General features: G+C 41.3%; 2 protein-coding genes across 2 annotated transcripts; one reads left to right on the top strand and one right to left on the bottom strand.

Moving 5' to 3' along the window:
• The first annotated feature begins 1,962 nt into the window (after window positions 1-1,962).
• LOC108941996 (retinaldehyde-binding protein 1-like) lies at window positions 1,963-9,240 on the top strand. The gene is made up of 9 exons (XM_018764998.2): window positions 1,963-2,017; window positions 2,144-2,329; window positions 2,898-2,928; window positions 4,560-4,746; window positions 4,826-5,027; window positions 7,523-7,701; window positions 8,625-8,783; window positions 8,879-8,989; window positions 9,094-9,240. Exons 1-9 carry the CDS (start codon window positions 1,963-1,965, stop codon window positions 9,238-9,240), a joined length of 1,257 nt encoding a protein of 418 aa, XP_018620514.2.
• A 3,519-nt stretch (window positions 9,241-12,759) lies between these two features.
• On the bottom strand, window positions 12,760-27,134 carry LOC108942067 (monoacylglycerol lipase ABHD2-A). Its single transcript, XM_018765127.2, has 11 exons — window positions 26,969-27,134; window positions 24,828-24,931; window positions 24,415-24,630; window positions 21,347-21,522; window positions 19,460-19,627; window positions 18,832-19,015; window positions 18,022-18,114; window positions 17,657-17,758; window positions 17,502-17,571; window positions 15,631-15,715; window positions 12,760-15,055 (listed from the first exon to the last, which is right to left on the bottom strand). Exons 3-11 carry the CDS (start codon window positions 24,621-24,623, stop codon window positions 14,859-14,861), a joined length of 1,284 nt encoding a protein of 427 aa, XP_018620643.1. The 5' UTR covers window positions 24,624-24,630; window positions 24,828-24,931; window positions 26,969-27,134; the 3' UTR covers window positions 12,760-14,858.
• Window positions 27,135-27,965: the final 831 nt, after the last annotated feature.

The following is a 27,965-nucleotide window of genomic DNA, read 5'->3' as shown; positions in this document are numbered from 1 at the left end:
GGTTATGTCCACGAAACCCATTACAAGTCGAAAATCTCGTAAGTAGAAAATGCATTTAATACACCTAATACGCACCTCCTCGTGACAGACTGGGAGATGCGGATCGCTGCCGCCACCCAGCATCGCAAGAGGGTATCGCTCTGCATATTGCTTGCCTGGGAAAACATCAAAATTTGTAGTACAGTTTCTACTGAATGCATAGCGCTATTGCACTATTGTAAAGTTGAAAAATCATGAATCAAGGAGCATCTGTACTTGATAAAAAAAAGAGTAAAGGGGAGAAACACCATGCTAATAGCCCCCAATTTGCACAGCAGCTACTGTCCTGAAGCATACTGTAAATTTCTAGCAACAAAATCCATTGCCATCAACGTTTCATTCAAACAAGTGACCTTATCTCTTTGTAATTTCTTCACACTGAAAGGGAACATTGTTCGCTCTTCGTCATCACCATTTTGGAGTACTTCTTTTGGTGTTCCATGTCACACTAGGAAAAACAGTTAGGCAGAAACAACCCTTTGGTGGATCATTAGCAAACCTACTCTTAGACTCGATAGTTTGTCAGAGTTCTTTTTGCCTTGGACCAATTCAGGTGCAGAATAGGGAAAGGGGTGTTACTGCAATTAAATTAAATTTCAATTAAACTGAAAACACTGAATAATTATACTCGTTCTGTGGACAGATGGGAAAGGAGGGGTTCTGTAATTATTTAACAGGTGTCCTCATTCTGCATTCATTATATTCATAGAGCTGGTGATCAGGGAAAGGATGTTCTCAGGAGCTGTGACATTTTTGGCTCAGGTGGGAATTTGGTTTAGACTTCTTCCCATCCTGGAGTTAAATTAGAATTAATTGGCTAAAACAATAGCTTTTTCACCACAGGCTTCTGGATGTCACTTTGCGCACAGCATGGATCAAGTTTTAGACTAAATAATGACATATTTACAAATAACGTTTAGTTTAAATGAAGGAAATACAATGTAATTGAGCTTGTCCCCTTTGCTCATGTTGTCAACAGGAATTCTGCATCACATTCAGCATGTGATTTCATACTCTCTGGTGATTTATGTAAAGGGGTTCCTGAGAAACAGTATCAGTGAGGGAGCCATTTGTCACTAAAGGTAAATTTATGTCTGAGCTAAAGGTCCTTCTTCATTAAAACCAAGGTTAAAGTGGCTTTATTGTCATTTCAACTATGTACAGCTGGTATGGTACACAGTGAAATGAAACAACGTTCTTCCAGGATCTTGGTGTTACATCAAAAAAAAAAAAAAAAACACCACCTACCTACACAAAACAAAAAAATTACACACACACACACACACATTTTCAGAACCGCTCGTCCCATACGGGGTCGCGGGGAACCGGAGCCTACCCAGCAACACAGGGCGTAAGGCCAGAGAGGGAGGGAACACACCCAGGACGGGACGCCAGTCCATCGCAAGGCACTCCAAGCAGGACTCGAACCCCAGACCCACCGGAAAGCAGGACCTGGTCCAACCCACTGCACCACTGCATCCCCACAAAAAACAATAAACGGTAAAAAACAGAAGATATTACAATATCATAAAAAATACTATATATGTAAACATACTACACACACACACACATTTTCAGAACCGCTTGTCCCATACGGGGTTGCGGGGAACCGGAGCCTACCCGGTAACACAGGGCGTAAGGCCAGAGGGGGAGGGGACACACCCAGGACGGGACGCCAGTCCGTCGCAAGGCACCCCAAGCAGGACTCGAACCCCAGACCCACCGGAGAGGAGGACTGCGGTCCAACCCACCGCGCCACTGCATCCCCACAAAAAACAATAAACGGTAAAAAACAGAAGATATTACAATATCATAAAAAATACTATATATGTAAACATACTAATTAGCAGCAAAAAAAACTGTCAGTATGTGTATGTGGGTGTGGGTTGGTGTCAGTTCAGCCCCTGGATATTGAGCAGTCTGATGGCTTGGGGGAAGAAGCTGTTGCACAGTCTGGCCGTGAGCCCCGAATACTTTGGTACCTTTTGCCAGATGGCAGGAGGGTGCAGAGTTTGCGTGAGGGGTGTGTGGGGTGTAAATGTCTGTGATGGAGGGAAGAGAGACTCTGATGACCTTCTCAGCTGTCCTCACTGTCCTCTGCAAGTTCTTGCGATCCGAAATGGTGCAATTTCCGAACCAGGCAGTGATGCAGCTGCTCAGGATGTTTTCGGTAGTCCCTCTGTAGAATGTGGTGAGGATGGGGGGTGGGAGATGGGCCTTTCTCAACCTTCACAGAAAGTAGAGACGCTGCTGGGCTTTCTTGGCTACGGAGTTGGTGTTGAGGGACCAGGTGAGGTTCTCCACTAGGTGAACACCAAGGAATTCGGTGCTCCTGACGATCTCCATGGAGGAGCCGTTGATGTTCAGCGGAGAGTGGTCGCTCCGTGCTCTCCTGAATTTACCAACCATCTCTTTTGTTTTGTCCACAATCAGAGGCAGGTTGTTGGCTCTGCACCAGTCCGTTAGCCGCTGCACCTCCTCTCTGTATGCAGACTCGTCATTCTTGTGAGAGACACAGAAGAAGAATTCTCCTTCATTAATTTCTACAGTGTATATAGAACTGAGTCGGTCCCCAGCTCTGCCTCCTGCTCATCTTCCCTCGAATCCCCTCCTGTCTCCTATTTCCTCTTAGCTTTTTGCCATTGGCTGGAGGACTAATCTGCTCCTCCCTTTGCTCTCCTCCCTCCGTCATTTTTATGCTGATTAGTTGGGAACCCATTGGGAATAATCCAGTGTGACGGTCTAATACCTGCTGGTACACAGCTCAGCACTAGAGAGCTCTTGAGCTCACAGCACTCTCTGCCGTGCCTTAACCGCTGTCTCCACAACACTAACGCTCTGTCCACTGCTTCCTCCAGGCCAGCATTGCACCTGTGTCCCAGCACCAAGGTAAGCAGGATCTGCTCAGTGCACTTCATATCCCATTGAGGACATGAGTCCTGTACTGCATTCCTAAATACATGAGGGGAAAAAAATATCTTTGTGCTTTTCTGATCAGTGGTTTTGATTAATGGAACCACAAAACTCTTTTTTGAAGTTAACTATATATACATTTCAGGTGAGAGATGACTGCAGTTCTTCCATCTGTAAAGAGTATTCATCAGTGAGCAATAACACAGACAGGTGAAACAAAGTAATTCTGTCAAAGAGATCAAGTAACTGTCACTTGGTTCAGCTCTATGAAGAACTCGTACAGCTAGGTAATGTTACTGAATCAATTCAGTGTAACTACCTTGCTCAAGGGTACTACAGCCAGTAGTGAGGATCAAACCTTCAACCTTTGAGTCTAAAGGCAGCAGCACTAACCCCCACACTACCAGCTGTTCTGAAGTTGCTTAAACAATATGTAAATTGCAGTAAATGTGCAACGTGTTTGTGTCAAAATGTAATGTAAATTATATACAGTATATAATAATGATGTTAAAAATAATATTAAGAATCTTCCACTCAGTTGGAATTTTTTTGCAGAAAATGATGTGGAACATAAGGGTCTCTCTAAACAGAGCTCAACCCACTATGAGAATGTGTATCAGCTACTTCTTAGTGGGACGCCAACTTTTTTTTTAAAATCTTTATTCTTTCAGAAGATTTTTTTCTCTAAAGTAGCTTATGATGATTATTAGCCAGTGTTTCAGTGACTCAGTGTTAGACATACTGCACAGAACCCCCTAGTCATTCAGCCATCTATAGAACAGAGCAATGTCTGGGGCCTGAAAGCAACGTAAATATGGTGCTCAAATACACCAACAAGTTTAAGTCGGTCAACATTTACACTTATTTATCTATCAGATGCTTTTCTCTAAAGTGACTTACAATGGATACTTTGTAGCATTACCAGCCCACACACCTTATTCACCAACATGACTTACACTGCTAGAGACACTACATCACTTATCCATACATCAGTGGAACACATTCTCTCTGTCACTCACACACTGTGGGTGAACCTGAGCAGCATGTCTTTGGACTGTGGGAGGAAGCCAGAGCACCCAGAGGAAACCAACACAGACACGGGGAGAAGAGGCAAACTCCACATAGACTGAGCAAAGATCAAACCCACGTCCTCTCACACCACCGAGGCACTGTGAGACAGCAGCGCTACCCACTGTGCCACCATGGTACCTACAAAGTGTACAAATGTCATCCAGCTTTAGGTGTTACATGTCTTCATAGTGATAGCAGACATCTCTTTTGCAACGGTGTTTTACTGTGTTTTACCGCACCCGGACTCAGACCCGTGCTCTGTGGTATTTTCCCAGCTCTCAAACTCTCCTCAGTATCCAGAGCGAAGCCACGTGAAGAACCTGCTGACAATGGCTGAGGTTGTGAGTTAATACATTCCAGGTTCTTTCTGTAGAAAGATTCTGCTCCAAAACAAAGGATGTAGAATGAAATTCTAACTAACTCTCCATTCTATTGTCTCAAACATGGGCTCTGAAGTCATGTAGGATGGGATTACTGTTGGCCTTTCCCACCAAAGTCATCATCCATCTGTGTGTTTCCTGACTTGTTTGGCACAGTAACGGCAGTGACCTGTCAGCACTACTGAACCATTCTGTCTTGTCTGTCTCTGCCCAGACCGGAACCTTCCGAATGGTGTCAGAGGAGGAGCAGGCCCTCAGATCCAAGCTGGAGAGGCTCACGGTGAAGGACCACGGACCCGTGTTTGGGCCCTGTGCCAAGTTGCCTGAGCACACAGTGCAGAAGGTACCCACCATACTGGATGTGTCTCCTCGAGACGTAGGGCGTTTCATGTCAACGTGTCCTCTCTGTCATGCCCATGCAGGCAAAGGACGAGCTCAATGAGACAGAGGAGAAGCGAGTGTCTGGTGTGAAGGAGCTGCGCGCCATCATTAAGGAGAAGGCTGGCGAGGACGAAGTGACTAAGGGTGTCCTGGATCGCTTCGGGGACAAGCCTGATTCACTGCTGCTTAGGTTCGTCCGTGCACGGAAATACGACATCCGCCGTGCCTATGACCTCATGAAGGGTGAGTGACTTGAGCTTCCACAGGACGTTTGCACCAATGAGCTGCTGGACCAGGGTCTGATGTTGGGACACATTGGGGGTCCAGGAGGAGAAGTCAAGTTAAACACCTTGGTTCTCCTCTACCTCAGAATGTACCTCCATGCTCTAGTGAAGTGAGCCAGAGGGGTGGCGCTTCAGTTCAATCCAATTCAGTTCAATTTATTTTTATAGAGCGCTCTTCTCACGCAGTGACACAGTGACTTCACTGCCCTTTGCTGCATTGTAACTTTTCCACAGACTACAAAACGGCCCATAGAGTCGCCTTTGTCCCTGGTCGTTCATCCCCAAATCCTGTCTTCTCTCTTCTATTAATTGGGGCTTCTGGAGATTCTATGGGTCTGAATCCTTAATGACAGAAGGTTCCTTTGTGTGCAAATAACAGTGGTGCCTTTGCTGGGGGGGTGCATGCCAGTGGTGGGTCGGAGTTTGGATTCCCACACTAGGGCAGCGCTCGACATTGCTCGGGTTCTCACACGAACGGAACGCAGAAAGTGGTGCACCTTCACGCATGGCTGCCTGGATCGGGACAAGCAAGGTCCGCTGAGCGAGCCAGGCCCGAGTGCTCGGGTGCTCTCACCTCAGCTAATTGGTCCTACGCTCAACGATGCCGCGAGAGCAAAACAACAGAGACACTGTTGGCATTGTGTTCATCTGCCATGAAGAATTACTGTGGTAGTCTTACAGACCTGATCTCAACTATACAATTTTGAGCTGAAGTTCAGGTTTTTCTCCAAGCTCTCATTTTACGGCCACATCCAAGTATTTTGATTAATTACTGTTACTGACTTAATGTGTAAAGGTTTTGCACTCCAGATTAGGTAATTGGTTAATTTCTATTATTTTTAAATTTATTTAAGCTTTTATGTTTTCTCAGGTTTCTCCATTTTCAGTTATGGTAATTGTAAGTATCTAGTAGCATAGTGGTTAGAGCTGCTACATCTGAATCCCACCTTCAGCTGTGGTACCCTTGAGCAAGGTACCTACCCTTAAGTACTCCAGTTAAAATTACCCAGCTGTATAAATGGGACAGGCAGTCCCTGGGTTACAAACGTCCCACTTACGTACAAAACCATAGTTACGAACCACCCCGTTCTATAATTTTTAAAAAAATATATATATATATTTTTTGGTGATCAGGAATCATCGATATTCAGATAAAGTTTTATACAGCTACTCATGTGATGAACATTGGTTCATACGTTGGTAAGAAACTAACTTTACTTAAGTATTATGCGTCTGCATCTAAGTGTCTCTTTCTGCTAATGTAAGGCACACATATCTTCTATGAGATGTACGTCGCTTTGGATAAAAAGATCTGCTAAATGAATACATGTAAATGTAAAACCTATTATATTAAAAATTTGAGTTAAATACAATGGTTCACAATAATGAACGGGCGCTACTTTGCGATGGGCATCAAAATATTGCGAGTCTATAGCAGTTCGTTGGTACAAACACATTCTCTCTCGTAAATACTGTAGTAACATTTATTATCTCTTTCTATGTCTCTCTTTATTATAAATACTGTAGTAACATATATTATTATTATATCATTACACTATATTATTATTACTGTATTGTTATATTAAAGATGTTTTAGTATATCCGGAAGTGTTTCTTTAATGTTTTTTATGCATAGAAAGATACATGATACACGATATACTAAGATAAACATTTGACTAACTGACGTTAAATACGAACCATACCTAACTGTTCTGACTTACAGACAGACTTAGGAACAGAATTATTTTCTAATCCAGGGACTGCCTGTAATTCTTTTAATACCTTAATAAGTTGCTTTGGAGAAAAGCTTCAGCTAAATGTATGTAAGCATATTGGCATTTACAGGAGTTTTAAATAATCACATGGTTCTGCTTATTTTTGGGAGCCCTTTCTTGTGTTGCTTTTAACTGAATATACACTGCATGCAAAAACGATATTTTTATTTTGCACATATACAATGGGTGTGGCAGCAGATAATATTTGTGTCTCACACTGCCTGGTTGTGCATTTAGAGATGGGGATCACTCCTTTCAGTCTGTGTGGAGTTTGCATGTGTTTTGGTGGGTTAACTTTGGGTGCTCTGGTTTCCACCCGCAGTTCAAAGACACATTTGAGGTGACTCTAATTTGCCCGTAGTGTGTGTGTGTGAGTGAAAAATTGTGATTTCCCTGTGATGTACTTGCATCCCTTCCATGGCATAACTTGTCTTACTCCCTATGCTTCTGACATAGGCTTTAGACCATTGTGACCCCGAAGTAAGACAAGTGACTATATAGCAAACAATGAGTCACTTGCTCTCTCTGATGATCCTGTGGTGAGGTCACAGTGCTCAGGAGCCTATCCTGGAAGCACCAGGTGCCAGGCTAAGAAGAGCCCACCATGAACAGGACGTAATACTTGATCAATGCACTAGCGTGTCAGATAACTAATGTTACTAGTTTCCTTTGCTTGCAGGCTACGTGCGCTTCCGGCAGCAGTACCCTGAGCTCTTTGAGAACCTAACCCCAGAGGCTGTGCGTAGCACAATTGAGGCTGGATACCCCGGTGTCCTGCACACAAGGGACAAGTATGGTCGTGTGGTCCTGCTCTTCAACATCGAGAACTGGGACTATGAGGAAATCACATTTGATGAGGTATCTGTGCTTTTGCACAGAGCTTTGTGTGATCAAGCTGGCAAAATATGCTGCTGCATTGGGAGTGTGACTCCCCCCATTTATCTCACAATTTTCTCCAAAGCAACTTACAGTATTGAGCTACTTAGTTATTTACTCATGTGTACAGCTGGGTAATTTTACCGGAACAATTCAGAGTAAGTACCTTGCTCAAGAGTACTACAGCTAGAGGTGTAGGATTCACACCTGCAGCTCTTGGGTCCAAAGGCAGCAGTTTCAACTACTATGCTATCAGTTGCACCACATCCTGTGTGTAGGTGAGGGTGAACTGCAGCTATGAAAAGGAAGTCAGGTCTGTGTAAAATGATGTAAATTGATCAGTCCCAAAAAGCATCTCATTACCTGCTAGTTGCTTTACGTGACTCATTAGGATGAGGAAAGGTATGAAGTTTGACATTTTAAAATTACTTTGATATATAATTTAACATGTGAAATTATTAACATTGGGGGGCGTGGTAGCGTAGCAGGTTTGGCCGGGTCCTGCTCTCTGGTGGGTCTGGGCTTTAAGTCCCGCTTGGGGTGCCTTGCAACAGACCGGCATCCCGTCCTGGGTATGTCCCCTCCCCCTCCACTCTTGTGCCCTGTGTTGCTGAGTTAGGCTCCAGCTTGCTGTGACCCTGCTTGGGACAAGCAGCTTCCATCAATGTCTGTGTGTGAATTATTAATATTAATAAGCAGTAAAATGTCTCATTACATATTTCAATATGGAATTATTAAGCTGATCTTAATTCTGAATTGCTCCTAAGCAAGAAATAGCAAAAAATGGCAATAGGTGCTAAGTCATTGCAGACTTTGCAGTCTTCCTGTATGTGACAACATGTTTACATATTTCTGCAGTCATGGTGTATGACAGGGTGGGTTTTCTGCATGATCCTATTGCTCAGATTCTGCGTGCCTACTGTGTCATCCTGGAAAAGCTCCTGGAAAATGAGGAGACGCAGATCAACGGCTTCTGCCTTGTCGAAAACTTCAAGGGTTTCACCATGCAGCAGGCTTCCGGTATCAAGACCACCGACCTCAAAAAGATGGTGGACATGTTGCAGGTGATGTCAAAGACCTTCGCTCTCTCCACAACTGTGCTTGGGTAACCCTCTCATGCCGACTAACGCAGCAATGCTTCTCACTCTGTCCCAAGTAGGACTCATTCCCTGCTCGCTTCAAGTCTGTGCACTTCATCCATCAGCCTTGGTATTTCACCACAACGTATAACGGTGCCAAACCACTCATGAAAAGCAAGCTGCTGGACAGGGTAGGTGTGGCAATCGCTGTGGCTCCTCAGCAGGTCCTGTACAGAAGGCTGAAGTGCTTGATAGGTCTCAGTCTGACCATGTCTCATGTGGTCCTGGGTTCCAGATCCACATTCATGGTGATGAGCTGGAAAACTATTTCAAGGAGCTCGATGCTGACATCTTGCCTTTGGAGTTTGATGGAAAGGCACTCAGCTACGATGGCAAAGCCACAGCAACATTGCTTTTTGGGTCTGAAGACACCGCACTCTAGCCCTTTTCAGCCTGTCAAGTATGATTCACACTGGACTACAGTGATGCTGGGAAAATGACAGAAACACTATAGAACTGTTTTCTAGAAGATGACTGTGAAGGGTTTAAGAACTATTGCTATGCTAGAAACCTGGCTGGAAACGTACATTGACAAAGTAAAATGAGCAGTTCAGGGTAAGAAACTTATTCAATGGTACTAAAGCAGGAAGTGAGATTCAAAACTAGGGCCTTTGTGTGTAAGGCAGGGCTCTTGCTGCTTTAGCACCAGCTGCAATATTAATTTTCACCATCTCCCCCTCTTCTTTGCTGCAGGCAGGGGGGGGGGGGGGGGCACCAAGGAAGGATGAAGCTGGGATCACCTGCAGACAAACCCCTTTAGCCTTAAACTCACAGTTAAAGTTCCTAGAGTTGTTAGGACTGAATCCAGTAGCAAAAAATAAATCTCAGAATGAAAAAGAGCAGAGTGACAATTCAATTCACCCACCTCCATAGCTGCTAACAGCACCACTCGGTGGAGAATAAGTTGTAAACATTAACCTGTAAGTGTGGAACATAGGAGATCCTTTTTTATGGAAATATTTTGTACTGAAATACCTTCGATCAATGCAGCCTCTTCTTTGAAAGCCATAATTACTTCTGTTTTTATATTCTGTAAATCATACCTGGAGAGCATTACTAAAACACAATGTTTACAGTGGAGTATGATACATGCTCCCGTTTTGTACTTCGATTTCTGAGTTTTCGAAGATATCACTGACTGAATCCCTTTTAAAATTGTCATTATTTGCAACTTCATTTTAGTGAGCCGATTTTACACAGAGCCATGTAACTCCAGATACTTTAATTTAAAAACGATAACCAGAACCTAATAACAAAAACTAAGCATTTGCTATTAATTTGTTTCAATTATCTAATTTCTACCAAGAGACTAGTGCTTTTTACAATGCATCACCACAGGTGGAAAAAGACCAAGGAGTCCACCCTAGGATGACCACAGTTTGGTGTTCAGCTGAAGAGATGCATCTCTGAGCCAATTTACTGCCATATAGCTGCATGTGAACACAAAATTCATCTCCATACATTTAGCACACGAAGGTGTTTCCATCACATTCACAGGGAACTTGAGATGCTCTGAAAACTGGTTACAGTAGGAGAGAAGAGGGTGAGCATGTAGCTTTTTTCCCCCCACTTTTCTCTCTAGTCTCACCTCACGGAAGTTGAAAAGATCCACACGGTAGATGCCGCGAAAGAAACCATTCAACGTGATCACGACCTTTCAGCACAGACAGCGCTTTACAAGAAAATAATTTATTCTGGAACAAAACCTAATACTTAACACACATTTGGAGAGAGAGAGAAAAACCACAAACAAGTGATAGATATGTGATGCACTTACACAAAAATGTCAAATTACATGTTTGTGCCTAAATTTGAAACTCCAATACACCTGCATGGAATACATGAACAAGAGTGCAATCAGATGAGTACTTTCAGTGTGAACACAGTGGACTGCTTTCTCCCAATCCCCTGTCCAACAGGGAGAAGAGGGCACCAGTGCCTCACATCTCATACATGAGGTTCTGGTCTTTGTTCAAAAACCACAGTCAATATGGTTCTACCAAAAAAGACAGACAAAGCAGCGCTCCCACAATTTGTAAATCGATAATATGAGGTAATTTGCTCCCAAACCCTATAGAAGACTGGGAGCAGACTGACAGAAGTTTTCAAAGTCATGATACACTCACTTTGCAGAGAAGAGCTGGAACATTTCTTTGACAAACTGGAAAATAAAAATAAATTTCAATAAAACATTCAAATAAAAATGTTCAAGCTCACAGTTCACTGAAGAAGTCATAGTCAAAACTAAATTTTCTATACCTTTCAACTCTTTTTCCTCTGAAGGCTTCCACTGTGAAGTGCTCTTTTCTCATTTTATATGCCCAAATGTGCATGTTCCACAGGCCTTGTGGCCCAAATCAAGATTTTGCACAACAGATTCTATAATTTGACAACCAGCATACATTCATTCAAAGTGAACATACACAAATAAAATAAAACTTGGTTATAATACAAAAATTTTGAAAATTACACTTTGCTGTGACATTTGGCGTTATCTAATGCAGAGATATCCATCCACAACCTTTGAATCTGTTGGTGTAAATGGTGGCGACAGAAGCAGAGCAAGGCTTGCAGAGGAGCTTGTGTCTCAAACACCTTTACTCTTCTGGGTCCGATTCCCTCTGTTAAGTGAGCGACATACTTTAAATGCAGAGGCTCAGTTCTTCTTGCATTGAAGTGGCTCTCTTGGCATTTGACAAGCCTTTCAATGGTACAAATGACACTTTGGTCTTGAAGTCTTTATCGTAACAGTTACGGCTGCTGTGATCAATGTATAATGCTGAGATCCTGTCCTCCACTCACAGGTACCCAGCTGGTCTTTGTGGTCAGTGGAAGGAGCTTGCCACTCTGCTGGCACTGGCAGAATGGTGCTCTCCTGGCCAGCTTGGGGGGGCTTCACTCCATGAGCAAGCGACACAGGATGACAGTGGGCAGCTAATTGACCATATGGACTCACAGCAGGGACAGCCCATCCAAGAGAGAAGCTGACATCTCTATTTTAGATGCCCAGAGGTGCCAGTGGGCTGACAGAGACTTGTCCTTATCACAAGTCACCATGAGTCCAAAAATGTTCAGTGTATTCCCTTTGAAGAGAGTCAAGATGCCTTTCCCAATTAACAGCTGACAAGTAGGAATGTTACCATTATAATTATAGTGCAAACATGGTACTTTGTCAGTCAGAGTGGTAAATTAATACTAAGGCTACAGAGGACAAAACTCACAAGGGAGAGAGTGCCAGCAAACAAATATGGCATGGAGCCTTAAAAGTAAATACTAGTCCTATTCTTGAGCCCAGTAGCAGCTACTTTCTTATTTATTCATTATCTGACACTTTTCTCCAAAGCAACTGACGATGTTAGAGTACTTACAATGATTTACCTGTTTATATAGTTGGGAAATTCATTTACTGCATCAATTCACTGTTACAGAAAATAAGGGACTGTTTCAGTAACAGCCAGCAGCATGTGTCAGAGCTTCACCACATATTTTCACACACATCTCAGCAGGGTGCAAACTGGGAGCTACACTATGGACAGTCATGCTTTACATGAGTCCTACATGTTACATTCCATGCAATTTAAGGCCTACGTGTTCCCAATAGTTTTCTAATAACACATTTAAAGACTCCTTTCCTCATTATCCTGTCATCATTTGTATTACCATTTTCTCTTTATTTCTTGATGTTTTACTGCTCTAATTTTTATGCAGATTTTAATTTTTGCTGTTTATAAAACTACTCTATATATAGTGTTTATTATAAAACCACCTTTAAAAGCTAATATGTAAAATAAAATTCTTTTATGGTAAAGTTGTTAATAGTTTAAAATAAAAGCAATTAATAGGAATGAAGTAATATTTACATAAAATTGGAAAATGGTAGAATGCACTTTTGTATGCTGCTTTGGAGAAGAGCATCTGGTAAATGCATAAATAAAAAATGCAGCTGTAAAACAATACAAAAAGATGGTGGAGTTAAAGGTAGGTAGATACTTTCTCACTTATCACCGAGTTGCTGGCTTTAAAACTGGGCAAAAGCAGAATCTATTCACACAGATACAGTATTTCATGTTTTGCAAAGATGTATGTTGCTTTGGAGAAAAGCATCTGCTAAATGAATAAATGTAAATGTAAATGAGAAGCAGGGAAACAGAGTGACAGTGCAAGAAGACTGCAATGTGTCTGAATTGGATTCCTTGCACTTTTGAAAAATCCTCCCTTATAACCAAGCACACAGCAAGGGGTGAACTGAATGCAGAATAAGGGTGACCTCCAACACAGCTTGGAGATGCACATTCAAACTCCCATCAGTGTCTCCTGGGTACTCAATGCTCTGACTCTCACCCACTAAACTTTTCATCAGAAGATGTTTCAAGCACGTTCAGTCAACACAACAATAAAGACAAAAATAAATAAAAGGAAAATGTACATCTTCTTCAGGACAAAGTGATGACAGAAAGCTCATCAAAATGACAGCTCAAAAGATCTTTCAAAGCTCCTGTAAAGTGGTGAGACCCCTGTCTTGTCATCTCTTCCTCCTTGAAGAGCATCACCATTACACACAATACTACGCTACTGGAATATGACAGTGTTGCGTGGAAGGGCTTCCAAATGCTCAATACTTAGCAACCATCTGGATTAAGCTTCATACTTTCATGCAGGGTCATGCAAAGGGGAGGACCATCATGTCACACCTAAATCACTAGGTCAGAGCTCATCACTGCGCAGTACAAGCCAGGGACCACCAGGCACTCAGAGCTCAGAGAAACCGTAGTACAGACTAGAGGCCTGCAATCACAAAGGGCTCCTAAGGGTACTGAGACCTGCTATTCAGAACTCCGGAGGGTACAATATAGATCAGAAGTCTGTTTTCCTTCAGAGCTCCTCACAGTGTAGTACAGACTAGGGATCTGCAGGCACTCAGAGCTCCTGGCATTGCAGAACACAGGGGTGTACAGTCATTCAGAGCCCTTGACAGTATAATACAGAGCAGAATTCTGCAATTACTCAGAGCTCGTCACTGCACAGTACATTACTACAGATTTCTTTTTACGTAGCAAGAATAACATCAGAATACAGAGCTGTATTATTCTCTATACAGCCATTTTTACTGTGCTAAAGATATCCTGATGTTCAGAGCTGCTCACAGGCTCTGGAAAGGACAGTTCTGGGGGAACAGATGACCTAGCCTCCACAGACTTCCAAGCCTCCCTCAGCTCAACACTGTCAGCTCTCTCAGTCTGACACAGGTTTCCACATCAGGACTTCAACCACTGTGCAATGATTCAAAGACTATGGCTCACTAAGTATGACTGAATTTCACAGGTAAGTTGTGATTTATGACAGAAAAATCAGGAAAGGCAAGATGATGGGATTGTGTTTCAATGTCTAGCAGACCATAGATTTGACTGTAGGTTCGGACCTGACATTAGGAACGTTCTAGAAGTACTGAACCAATTAAGGCTCCTGAAATGAGGTCCAGGAAGCAGGAATTAATGATCGTGCAGAGCAGGAGTTGAAACACTACTTGAAATTTTCCTCTACTTGTCACCAAGACTGGGTTTCATCAGTAATCAACTTCACCTTGGATGTTTTAAAGCTGGACTGATTCTCCTCCCAATGTACATGTGTTAGATGGAAGAAAAACCACATTAAGCTCCAGGCACCGTCAGGCTGGCAGGGCAGGGGGGTGTACGAAACAGTGCCAGTTCATTCCACTGCAGTGTCCTTTCCCCTGACCTCCACCTCCTGGCTTTCCTTGTATCTTTGGGGGAAAAAATCCAAAGCTTTAATTGTATTTCTTCCTTTTTCTTTGACAGCTAAAACTTTCTTGGGGTGAATGTTGAATAATGAGTAGAAAACTAAGGGGTAATGAGTTACACCACTGCTGAAAGGTGATTTGAGAATGGAACTCAGGTGGGTGAGGACAAGGTAAAAATTAGGATTTTTCCCTTGCGGTAAGTGGAGTGAAGAACCATCACGATGGCTTGCTGGAAGGGTGAATCAGGCCTTTTCCTCAGAGCAGTCAGCCTCACTCTGGCATGGCGTTTTGTGTCGCTCCCAATGACAGATGGTGGTGGCGTACTGCACAATGACCTTGTCCATCCAGGTAAGGGGCTCTGGAAACAAAACTGCTCCCTCAAAGAAGCCAAGGTGGCCCCCATGCAGTGTTAAAGCAAACATCACATTGGGTTTCTTCTCTGTGGGTGGAGAAGGAAATGCCAGTATCAACATAGAGCAAATGGAGTAAAATTATATGTGCTATTAATCCTCTTGCTCAGTAGGACTGTTTTTAGCATTTGATTCACAAAAGAATGTTAATTATTTCACTGGTATGTAAAAATGGTTGTGTGAGAGTGACTGGTCTCAAAGTGGTTGTATCCCAGTCTGGTGTATGTGGAGAATTGAGAGAACACCACTGTATAGTCTCACGTTTCTAGTGTCATACTTGACACCACATGCTGCACCACACCCTGGGTTTGGGTGAGGCTCAGTCGCAACTGGGAAAGATGATAAACAGCCAAAAGTATAATTAAAAGACAGTGAACTTGCTGGAGAGTTTGTATCTTTTTTTTAGATTTAAATTAAAACTCGCCTCTACAGTTCCCTTAGTCCTGATGTCTCAGACAGGAGCACCAGCAGAATTCAGAAATCCACAGAGAGAATCATCTGGACAGGACTCAACAATGTGTTACTGCAAAAACTTAATTGTTCTCAAAATTCTGCACCAACAGGCCAACACTGCAGCTACAAGAAAGTGAAACCATAACATTACCGGCAAGTGTGTGTGGGATGGTCAAAAGTGACTGGTGGACCAGGGGGTCATCTGCAGAATTAACCAGTAGCAATGGCACATCTACCTGAGGGGGAAAAAAGAAAAAAAAAAGACAAAGTTACTTGCTCACTGAATAAAATATTTTAGGCAACAGCTACAACACAAACATTTAAAGCAAAATTTAGATACCTCTTAATGCTTACCTCCCAAACTATTATATCACCCTCATCAGTAGCGAAATAAAAATAGAAACTCTTCTGTGTGGTTTTGCCACAAAGTTGCATTGGCAGCCAAGAACACCTTTTTAGTGGGTAGAGATTAAGCAGGGACAGAAATTTTGGTAATTGTGCCATATTCTTGCATCCCACTGCTGAAAGACATGCCCATTATCACTTACTGAGACTGCTGGAGCAACATTTCACACCTCGCTAATTATAAAACCAAAAACAAAGAAAATATTTTCAACATTTACATCCCTAGCTGGTAACTGAGAATGCCTAAAGGAACTCGTGATGAAGGTTTGCAGGATTTGAGACAAGTTATTAAAGTTCTTGGGTGCCCACTGTGTGACTACAATACAGATGAACACACATATAACACACATATATACACATTAATACACAAAAACATATAGGCATCCCTTGATTTATTAATGTAAAATTTTTGTTTAACTGTTCCTGTGATGCTCTCTTCTTTTGATACCCAATTTTAGATTTATGGAATGTAAGCAGGAAAAAAAAAATTGAAAACCATGTGTTGTGTGACTGAAGTGGAAGAGCAGTAATGTACCACAGTTGGTTTGTCTGGATCAACATGTCTCATTCTGTTGGCATGTTAAAGATGAGAGTGTTGATTTAAGACAGTGCAGAAGTATAGGGAAATGTATAAAATTCAACAGGTGTGTCTGTCAGCCATATTAGTTGCGTTACTTAATGGAACGATTGCAGAGAAAAAAAGAGAAATTAGCAGGAAAAGTTCAAATGATGGTTCTTCAGGTATCTGTGCTCATTTAACAGCACTGCACAGTTTTTGAAAGTTGTTCACAAGAAATGCAACGTGCTCCGTAGATCCCCACTTGGTTTGTTGCTCAGCCTACAAAGAACTGATCAATTTAAAAAAAGTGAAATTATCCTAAAGCAGTAATAGAGACTGAAAATGGCCCTGGATTTTCTGACCACAGTCTAGAAGCAGGACAGCAAAGGTAACAGGTATAATGCACATTTGTATAGTATTCTGAGATGTACATCATTTTGGAGAAAAGTGTCTGCTAAATACACACACACACACACACACACACACACACACACACACACACACACACGTCTACAACTGCTTGTCCTAAGCGGCATCGCGGGGAGCCTAACCCAGCAAACGCAGCACGCAAGGCTGGAGGGGGACAGGACACAACCAGGACGGGGTCTGCTAAATAAACAAATGAAAATGCAAAACTAAGTGTTGTACATCATGCCGAAATCACAGACTGATCGTTTTCTGGGTGTTTTAGAATGTTCTACAGATATTTGGGAAAACTGGTTTGGTGATTTGGATTGAGCAGGAATACATTATTAAATCCCCCCCTTTTTTTAAATAATAGAAAACAAGGCTTCTGGGATCCAAAATTGATATTCAAACCATTTTCAGGAACAGATTAATTTTGTCAATTGAGGGATGTCTGTATATACATAACACAGACCTACCCAATATAGATTAAAAAAAGAAAGCTTGAATTTTACTGATTTGTTTTAATCGATAACTACCTTATTGGTTAACTGTTGACATACCAGCTACGAATAAATAATTTCTTAATGCCAATAAAGCCCTACAAAGTGACTACAAGTGCATAATCCAGTGAATGAGAATGGCTTACTCACATTGTGGAGATAATGCACGCAGCTCTCCTTCTCATAGTACTCCTTGATTGAGCTGTAACCATGAAACTTTCTGTAAAGTAGAAATTAACAATGGCCATGTTAACATGCAACAATAAAGCCACCAAAGGCACACAGCTACACAAGATGTTGCCTACCTCATAATATTGTCATCAATCTGCATGAGAGAGGTGGCAGTGTAAAGCCGACTCATGTCTGCATCCTTCATCTTACTGGAGCTCATTCCAAACAAGATCCCCCTGGCAAACACAGTTCAAAACCTCAGCTTGTGCTGTTATGTAAAGAGTTCACCCAAATCTTGGGCAATGATTCTCACATATAGTCAGCATCCATTTTATTATAACTTGAGAACACAGTACAGTTAATTTCCATTTTTGAGTTCACAATGCTATATTGACAAACCATGAACAGAACATTAAGGCTGAAACATTTGACTGAATATAATAGTGTTAGCTTTGGTTTACTTATTGTTTTCATCCCTGTTTTTCCACAGTTATGCTACCTGTGTGACAGGATGATCCTTTTCATGTTATCTGCCATGAGGAAGTTGTAGAACCGTCTGCACTGGTCCCACTGTAGAAATGTCTCTTGGGCCCTAAGTCAAAGTCAGGAAGGTTGTGAGGCTCCACCCACTACCACATATACAGAAAACTGATACACGGGACAAGAGGAAGTACGGCAATTATGAAAAACACTAAAATAAGGTCAAAAGTATGATGAAGATGCCAAAAAACATTTAGTGTGTCACAACCCAAATAAAGATAATATAATAAAGTAGTACAATTACTTTGCAGTAATTGCAATTACTTTGCAATTAGTAGTACAATTAGTACTTAGTAGTACAATTACTTTGGTCTTAATCTGCATGACAGGTTCTTAACCTTGCGTCCATGGAACTCATGAGGGTCTGCTAGATGCTTGCTTTGAAAAACACTGTCTAAATCAAATAAAAATTAAAGTGTTACTGCTATCTATGACAGAATTCTATATGAAGGTAATCAATTTTCAGTGTAATGAATTAAGTACAATACTTTCTATGAATTAATAAGCATGTTTCTAGGAGAACTGCTTAACTTTGGATTCTTTTATGGGTCCGTGGTATAGAAAATGTTAAACTATGAACTGCACAAAAGCAGCATCACTACAGGGAAAATAAATAATTCCTCTACTCAAAGGGAATCTAAAAACACGTTAACATAATACTTTATACTTTATCTTGGTTCTAACCAATTAATTTCAGTACATTTGTTTTTTTTATAAGTTTTAAGCAAATTTGTGTGCACAAAGGCTGTGCTGGCAGGGAGCTTCTCACCTGAGGGCACTGTAACCTTGGCACACACTGACACAGCACAGTACTCTCTCCTGGTTGTTGCAGTTCTCCCCCAGGAACTTGCAGACAATGTTGCCTCCCAGGCTGAAACCCACAACTACGAGGTGAGTCTGGGGATAGGCCTTTTTGATGTAGCCTACCATGGCCCCAAACTCCCAGGTGCAGCCTGCAAGTATAGCCCGCATTCTCATTTCCATCTAATCAATTCACATAAGAAATACCTGCCAGCTTACTATAGTGTGAAAATAGAAAAAAAAAAAATCTGTATATACATTAGATTTTTGGAGGTACCTGAAAGCAGAAATCAAGCCATCAACTGACTACAGCATCAGTGCTTCTGCAATGCATCATCTATTTTTCTTATGCTTTTGTCTAAGGGAAACTTAGGTTTATGTACAAACCTATCTCTCTAAAATAAAAAAAAAGACAAAACTAATTAAAATCATATATGAAAACTTCAGTAACCCAAGAACTGCAAAGCTGACACTATTTGCAATAAATCATAGAAACCATAGAACTGACTACATGTATGAAAGACATACTTTAAAAAGGGCAATGTATCAATTGCTAGAAATCACACCAAATTATTCTGCACTGCATTCAGCCTTACCATATGTAAACACGCGGGGCGAAGTCAGCTCAATGTTAGGCAGGGCTCCCAGATGATTTAAAACCGCACACCTGTATCCTTGCTTCTGGGAATAATCCACAAATGTGCGGATATAATGCTTTTCACTGTGGTTCCCAATTCCTGGACATATTACCATAGTGACATCATCTGAGGAAGGGCGAAGGGGGGGGGGGGGGGGGGATCGTTTTATTGAATTACAGAAACTTTTAAAGCATTTATAACACTTAAAACGTCTTGTGTTGAGACACTGATACAGGTGTGGTACATTAAAAAAGTTAACTTGTAATACTGCAGAATTTAGCAAAACTATGCTGTATATGCATTATTTTCTGTATTTTGTTAGGTTGCTGATGCTTTATCCAAAGCAACTTAGTTTTTACTGAAGTACCTTACTGAACAGTACGACAGCAGCAGTGAGGTGTGGCGCAGGAACTAGTTTAAAAGTCCATATGTTTAACTGATATACTACCTGCTGTCCACAGATGAATAAAGTTGGTCCCAGACTTAACTTCTAAGTAACAAACTTTTTACACAATTGAAATTACATGCCAAAGTGATACCCAATGCACCAACAGATAGCAAATACTAAGCGCTGTCTTAAGTATTTCAGAAGAGTTGAGGTGTAAAAGAAAAACACAATGTAAACAAGCTTAAATGATTCAATGCCTTTTACATCCTCCAGTTGAGGCAGCGCTTAAGTGAAGCATGTCAGTCAGCCTCCATTTCCACATAATACCTCCATGTTGAAGCTGATGTGCAGTTTAATGCACTTCAACGTCAATAATGTACAACTTAGTATTTTTTTTTACTTCTTATAATTATGCTCTTATTTTTTATAATGCTTGCACTGGATATTAGTGAATTTTGGATGATATGGAGGGTAAAAGAAGGGAACATGGAGCAGCAGGTGAGCCCAAACACAGTGGTCTAGCTCTGGGCAGGTATCTGTATCAGCTTTTATTTACATTGCGTTGCGGATATCCAACCACTTTTTGTAATTTCTTTCTTTACATTTTTGTATTATACTACTATTTATACTCTCATGTTTGTATGCTCTAAATATTTATTTATTCTGTATTTCTGTGTCAGCTGTTTGTTGTCTGTAAATACTAAAAGCATCCAGAACCACAGCAAATTCCATCTGTGCATCAGCACACTTGACCAATAACTCATTCTGATTGTAAACATTCCTCCTAAGGGAATCAAAATTCCTAGGCATGTGCACCAGCCCTGGCTCACCAGAGGGAGGGGCTGTCTACCACCTCAAAGATTATTCTCATACCTCCATGATGGGAGAATGGGGAGAGAGAATCAATCTTTGGTATCGCCCTGTTCAGCTCTGAAAAACCCCACTGTTGCCCCTCTCCATATAGCTGTCAGGGTTGTTGACATTCACAGTTTCGCAGACATTTTCCTCTTAAGTGATGCACAACTCAGCAAAAAGTTTTTTTTTTTTTTTTTTTAAAAACAATTTTAAGAGTTACGCGTGCAGACATAAAGAACTCATGGCCACTCCTTGCAGCCACTTATACTAATTCCACTGTTTTTTCCAGTTTGCATTACACAAACAGCTGCATATACAACCAGTGACGAGCCCCTGACCCGCTTCGTGACACATTTCACTTAAAGTTTGAGTAATGAACCGAATCTTAGTACCAGTTTTGCTTGGATTACATAAACAACTCTCAATATTCATGTTTACTAAAATTAGATGTGTGTATCTTGTAGTGCCATATGCAGAAAAGACCCAACAGCAACTTAAAACAATCAAGAACAAAAGCGGCAAGCAAGATTACAGCATGGAACACCATTCCCAAGACTGTATTTGCATTTAATTTCTCTTTTGCATTACTGTATCATCCATACCTCCAGTTTGGTGGTCTGCTAGTGGTTCAAAGAGGTCAAAGGTTGCAGTGGCTCCATCCTCCATGGGTAAGTATTTGCGGTGCCCATGTGGATGTGGTGAACTGACTCGTCCCAACTTTCCGTACAGAGCTGTCTGCAGGTGTCCACTTTTTCCCCATAGGAGGGGAGGAATGTACCTGGGACAAAAGCACAGATGCCACATAAAGATTTTAAATTAAGGTAGATTTGTACCAACAGTATAGGAAATGCAAAAAAAATTATGTAAATCAGATATGCAGGGTTTGTGGAAGTAGCAGCTTTGCACGGCATGAAGAACACATTACATCTGACCTTACTGTTTGCTCTGTTGCTAAAAGCCATTATTTGAAGTAACCTTGATGACTAGCAGACAGTTATAGGTGCTAACTCTTTGTTATGCAGAACACAAGCAGGACCAGAAAAATCTTATGGGTTCTTGCCATTCATGCTGAGCTCACTGTAATGCATTAACTGTAGGAGTCTTGCTGTTGTATCCTTGAGAAGGGAGCTTCTGATAATTTCCATGAATAAAAACAAAGAAGTAAAAATTAAATTTGCTAAAGATTTTGTGGATAAAAATGTAAGAAACAAGGAAACAAAATAGTGTGATAATGTGAGATGGTTCCTTCCACTAGACTGCCTTCAGAGTAGCAGAGAAAGGGAGAGGTATAGTAGACGTCCACAATGTAGGCAAAGGCACCAGTATGCAGACATCTCACCATCTTCAGTGCACAATAGACAACAGCAGACTCATTGCCTGTTACATAACCAGTCATATATACTCTGTGTGTATATACACACACACCCCTATACACTTCTTCCTGTTCCTGCTCTGATGACATAACTCCATCCTTACTGCAGTAATCACTCATGCAATCAACTTAAAATACTATTATTAATAATATGTTGCTGGTTGAAGCTTTTTCCTAAAAGGGACTTACCTAAATACAGCTAGGTGCTGTTGCAGTTCAAAGTACTTTACCTGAGTGAACTATAGCAGTAGCAGAAAGTGGAACACAAACCAGCAACTTTCAGATCCACATTAACTGCTGCACTTCCCCCAAAATAAACAATTAATTAATGGAAGACCATTATGAACAGAATGGTTTTCCATTAAGTAGGTTTCTTAGACTTGTGTAACCTCTTTAGGTCAAGGAGCAGAGGATATGTAGGGTATTTTGAGTCATTATCCTTATGGTGGGGCAGACTATTTGGTTATCTCACAACTTGTCCCTAAAAGACACCTGTAATCAAAGATTAACAGAGAGCTCTGTTTGTTTAATAACCCCATAACCAGGATGGATGTCAAAAGAAATTAAAAGTTGTTTTAACTGAATAATAAGTGAAACGTTGAGCGAAAAGTTTGCAACACAATGCTAAAACTTGGAGAAGGAAAAATGTTAAAATCGTGCCTTAAGATATTTATTACTGCCAAACAATCTTTCAGTCTGGAGTAAGAACTGGCCAGAGAATGACTCATTGCCCAAATGAAGGATAAACCTTAAGCACAGTAACAACCAATCAAGTTTTCAAATTTAGTAACATTCTGAACAAGACTGTGAAAGCTGTATTTTAGAAGTTTTCTTCCATGAACATTCAACAGTTCTCAAAAGACCCTTCCTGAGCTGCTTTACTTGACTGACATGTTTAAGTAAATGCAGAAATACTGAACAGGCTTTGGATACATTTCATTATACTGAAATGTTTTGTTTTCAAAGGTTGGGTTTTAAAAGTCAACATGCATTATACAGTACTAAAATTTCTGACAGAGTTTGTAATACCTGTATCTGCACTACCCTACAGCAGAAACAAGACAAGCGAGAGAAGGTGAGTTAACCTCTTCCCTCAGCTCATTAGTAGAATTTACATTTAATTATCTGTACTTATTTCACTTGTTTCCTCAAGAACAGTGTTTACACACATTTCCCAATACAAAGGAAGAAAAAAAACATTTCAAGTGTACTTATTTTTACATAATGTTAAATTGATCAGAAAGTTGCAGATAATCAAGTAACTTGGCGAGCAGTTTTAAAGCAAAACCTGCCTATGTTCAATGTGTCTGTGAGTCCGCACTAGTAAAACATTACAAAAAAAAGGAGTCAGAAATAAAAGTAACTGACACCTAAATGCTGGGTGGTGATGAATGACTAATGTAGTTTTCAGACTATACAAGGTCTTTATAGCCATCTGCCCATCCTGAGTCTTGCACCAAAGGTTGCCGAGTAGAAGGTGGCAGGATAACATTTACTCTGGGAGACAGTGCTGACTGGAGCACTTGGGAGAAGACAAGCTCCAGCTCAGCATCTCTGAAGGATGAAACATTGGCTTGGCAACCACCCCAAGGACTCCGACTGTAATCCTCATAGTAACAGCCATCCTAAACAATCATGTTACATAACAAGGCATTCTGGACACTATTTTTTAAGTCGGTAAGAACCAAAGTATCCAAAAAAGGTGGTCATTACAGGAAGGGTAGAGATGCTCACATGTTACTTAACAGCTAATCCTGGGACTCAAAATAACATGAGCATCCTTAATTATTAATCCTCTAAAGCTTGGGTTCGCAAACTTTCTCTAGCTGAGCCTCTCTGAATTTGATGGAAAACCTTGGCTAAGAATGCCTCTGGGTAAACATTCACCAGAAACCTAAATTTTTGTTTTTTTTTTCTTTGTGTGTGTGTATGTGTGTGTGTGTGTGTGGGGGGGGATCCATACATCTTGCAAGCAAATACCTCAATTTCATTACAAATTACTGCAAAATAACTGGTACGATGTAAATTTTTACATGTATTTCACAAAAATGTACAAACAGCCAGAGCATTAATTCAGTAATTTAGAGGAGGCAGCTGCCAACTGTTTCAAACATTAGTAGAAGCCTTATATCAAAGTCATTGTTATAATGGGTGGGGGGTATATGAAACAGTTTCTTCCATCATCATGATTTTATAAAGCATGCTCATGTAGGCCTTAATAAATGATCTTCTTTTCAGTAGACTTGCAGCACTTCAGAAAACTTCTTTATCAAGCAGAACCAAGCAGAAAGTTCTTACTCTTTGGTCAAGAGAGAACAGGACTTGAGCAGGAAATGGTTGAGGGGTGTGTCCTGATAAGTGATTTCAGGCGGCGCAGTGGGGCTTTTCAGGTTCAGGCAGCGTACAATGATGTAGAGCACTGTGGCAACAGCAGCCAGCTTCATCCCATCAAACATGGCAGGCATCTCTGGAGCCAGAGTGTGAACATCCCCCTCGTGAGCACTCATGATGGACCTATGAAACAAAAGAGTGGACACAGGGGTCAAACTGGTCAACTTAACACCAACAGAAAGGAGGTTAAAACAAAAAGAAAAACAAGTTGTATAAAGCTAATCAAAAGTTTAACTACTCAGAACTGATTGGATCCATTTAACAAATATTTAATAATTGTGACAAAAACTGCATGGAATTAAAAACATATCTATACTCACCTTGTCAAATTTTCTCCAGGGAGGGGGGGGGGGGGGAAATCTTATTTCAGCTATGGCCTTCCCACTCTCTTCAGAGTTTCAAAATCACAGTGATGAGGTCAAATCTGAAACAGAGAGGGGGATCAATACCACCTGACATTCTATGGCACCCAACACCCCTTGGTCAAAATTACATAGCACAAGTGCTACCCAGCACACCTCTCAATTTTCCTCACACATGCATATCTGTGTGCAGGTTACAAATGCTGGGTGTCAAGGTTTGCCTGTGGTCACCCGAGAGACTGAGCTGTATCCATTTTAAAGCACCGGCGATGTGACCCAAACTAAATGAGATCAACACTGTCCCCATGTGCTCCAGACTGGAACTCTGGAAGACACCTTATCACCTTATAAAACGTCCCTGTTGGACAAAGATTTTTTAAAAAAAATTACATATGATGGTTACTTGCCAACATAGCCATTTACTTCTATTGATGCCAATTCCTTTGCAGGAAGCTAATCACCAAAGTCCCAATTTTTTTTTTTATATCTTACATCCTGTAGAGAAAGGCAATGCCATTCAGTCAGTGTCCTCAAGATATGCTGAAGCTCTGACACTACCAATAATCACCTAAGTGACCTTTAACAATACAACCATAGCATAGTACCTTATGTGTGAAAGTGCAGAAGTGTAGAAAAAAATATTGCTATAGATCATCTTGCCTACATCCTTAAACCTTTACATAGCATTCAATACAAAAATGCAATATTAAAATCTTTGCTGTGCTGTCTAAATGCATTCAGTACCAGCAAGTTTTAAATAATTAACTGTACATGGGTGTATGGAAAATACTTAATAATTTAGTGACATGAATACAGCACATCTCCCGAGTAATCAAGTAGTCAAGCAGAGTTAACAAAAACTGCTATATTCTTCTGCAGGACTTAAAACAAAGACCACTTAGAAAAGCTGTTACATAATGTGAATGGTTATGAAAATAAACTGTTCTTTTTTCCAGTGGAAAACAGAGGCTTTGAAGTTGCCCTTTCCTTTCATGCTCACTTCCTCAAAACATGCACTGAAACGACTCCTTTGCCAGACAAAGGAGAGCTTACAGTATCTCAGTGTGAATCACAACATCTTACTATATATATATATATATATATATATATATATATATATATATATATGAAGTCAGGAGTTGCACTATGCATCCCCCAGCACAGCAGGGCAAGTGAAACGCTAATCCCGATAGTAACAGCCAAACCTCTAGCTCTATAACCCTAAATTGCTTTTAATTGTGCACTTTCCTCGCGTTAAAAAGGTTTTGCTACGGGACTTTCACGCAAACAAGGACTTAATAAACTAAAGGTACCAAGAAGAAGCCACGCAGGCTGCCATAATAAAATGCAGCCCTTGAGCTTTAAAGTGAAAAGGGGAGGTCACGTGACGATACGCGTGAGCCCCGTCTCCGCCAGACTGCCGCGAACGCCAAGCATCTCCCGCCAGCGCAAAGGACGAGCACTTGTATTTCGGAAAAGGCGCAAAGTTATTATCTCAAGACAGGGCCTTTAAAGATTAAACTGTCTTAGAACCTCTCAGGGTTGTTTAGAAAGAAAATGTCACCTAGTAGGTCCTAGTTCAAGGAATGGTCAGCGGGCGCTGAAATGGCTCGTGCTCAGCCTTGAAATCCACATCGAGGTAACAGCTACTGCGACTTAAATGACCACACTTCCAAAAAACTTGACTATTACATTTGCACCAAATACGTAAGAATTGTGCAATACATCAATGCCGACAGAAAGCGTATTTAATTCGGAAGGTGTTATTAACGTTCAGTCCCAAAACGACGTAGGCTGGGGGGGGGTAAATTGTGTGTGACTGCAAAAATTGTAAATCATGCTTTCTCAATATCAGGCAGAAGAATATGGCGACTAGGCTCACAGGATACATCTCTTCATCCTCCAAGAATACGCCATCATTTAATCTTATCTGCCATAATTTATCTTACTAGTATTTCCCAACAATAGAAAGTAATACACCCATGGCATGTCGTTATTTGTTTCATCCCATCTCACTGCATGTCGTGACACACGATTCTCACACTGAACACTAGTCGGTCTGACATCATCTGTATTTCTATTAAAATACCCATACGTACTGTGCTTTCCTGCTTGGATTGTGGACAACTCTTCTCCTATTCTGTCGCCCGTGTCCTCCCGTATGGCATCCCTTCATTTATTTATCGCTTCTTTCCTCCCTACTTTGTGATTTCTAGTACTTTCTTTCCCGTTCAGGGACATACGAACGCCTAGCAACGCAGAGCTCTCCGCCTACTGAGGATGTGCTTATTTACATTTCCTTCTCTCTATTGGTTCGGACTCCATATTACGTCATTTGATAGCCTCCGTATCGCTGGGCTTCCCGCCCTTCTTGTCAACGTTTCTCTGTGATTGGATGGATGACTGACATAGCGTACCGGTACAGCATCTGTATGGAGAATTTTCCGTTCAGGTGAAGTCGATCACTTCATTCTAGAATTTGCGGTTCACGCGCTGATTTGGGTGGCGGTGAGTACCTCGGTCACCCACATTTATCAGCATCTTTAACCGAATGAAAAGGAAACGTGTGCTGTGTGCTTACCAATACGGTACATGTCCTACCAAATATCTCGAACTCCCCGCTTTAACATTTTAATAATGTGTGTTTTTAACTACAGACCACATAACCACGTTATGAAATTTTTCGTTTGGTGTTATGTTTTTATTTTAATATTTTAGGGAAGACTGTGAGCAGCATGTTATTGTGTTTTGGCTGCCACGCCTCCTAGTGTCTCTTGGCCTCGATGACCCATGTACTGTACTGCTCCAGACTATATATTTTTATTTTTGTGTTTCTTGAGTTTAAATTTGGAGCTTAACTGCACTCCTCTTTTTTGCTTTCTGCGGTGATGTTTTGCTTATATATAACTGTAATATACACACACACACATTTTCAGAACCGCTTGTCCCATACGGGGTGGCGGGGAACCGGAGCCTACCCGGTGACACAGGGCGTAAGGCCGGAGGGGGAGGGGACATACCCAGGACGGGACGCCAGTCCATCGCAAGGCACCCCAAGCGGGACTCGAACCCCAGACCCACCGGAAAGCAGGACTG

The sequence above is a fragment of the Scleropages formosus genome, chromosome 7 (assembly GCF_900964775.1).
Source record: "Scleropages formosus chromosome 7, fSclFor1.1, whole genome shotgun sequence".
In the NCBI taxonomy this organism is placed as follows: domain Eukaryota; kingdom Metazoa; phylum Chordata; class Actinopteri; order Osteoglossiformes; family Osteoglossidae; genus Scleropages; species Scleropages formosus.
This window is presented reverse-complemented; position numbering and strand designations above follow the sequence as displayed.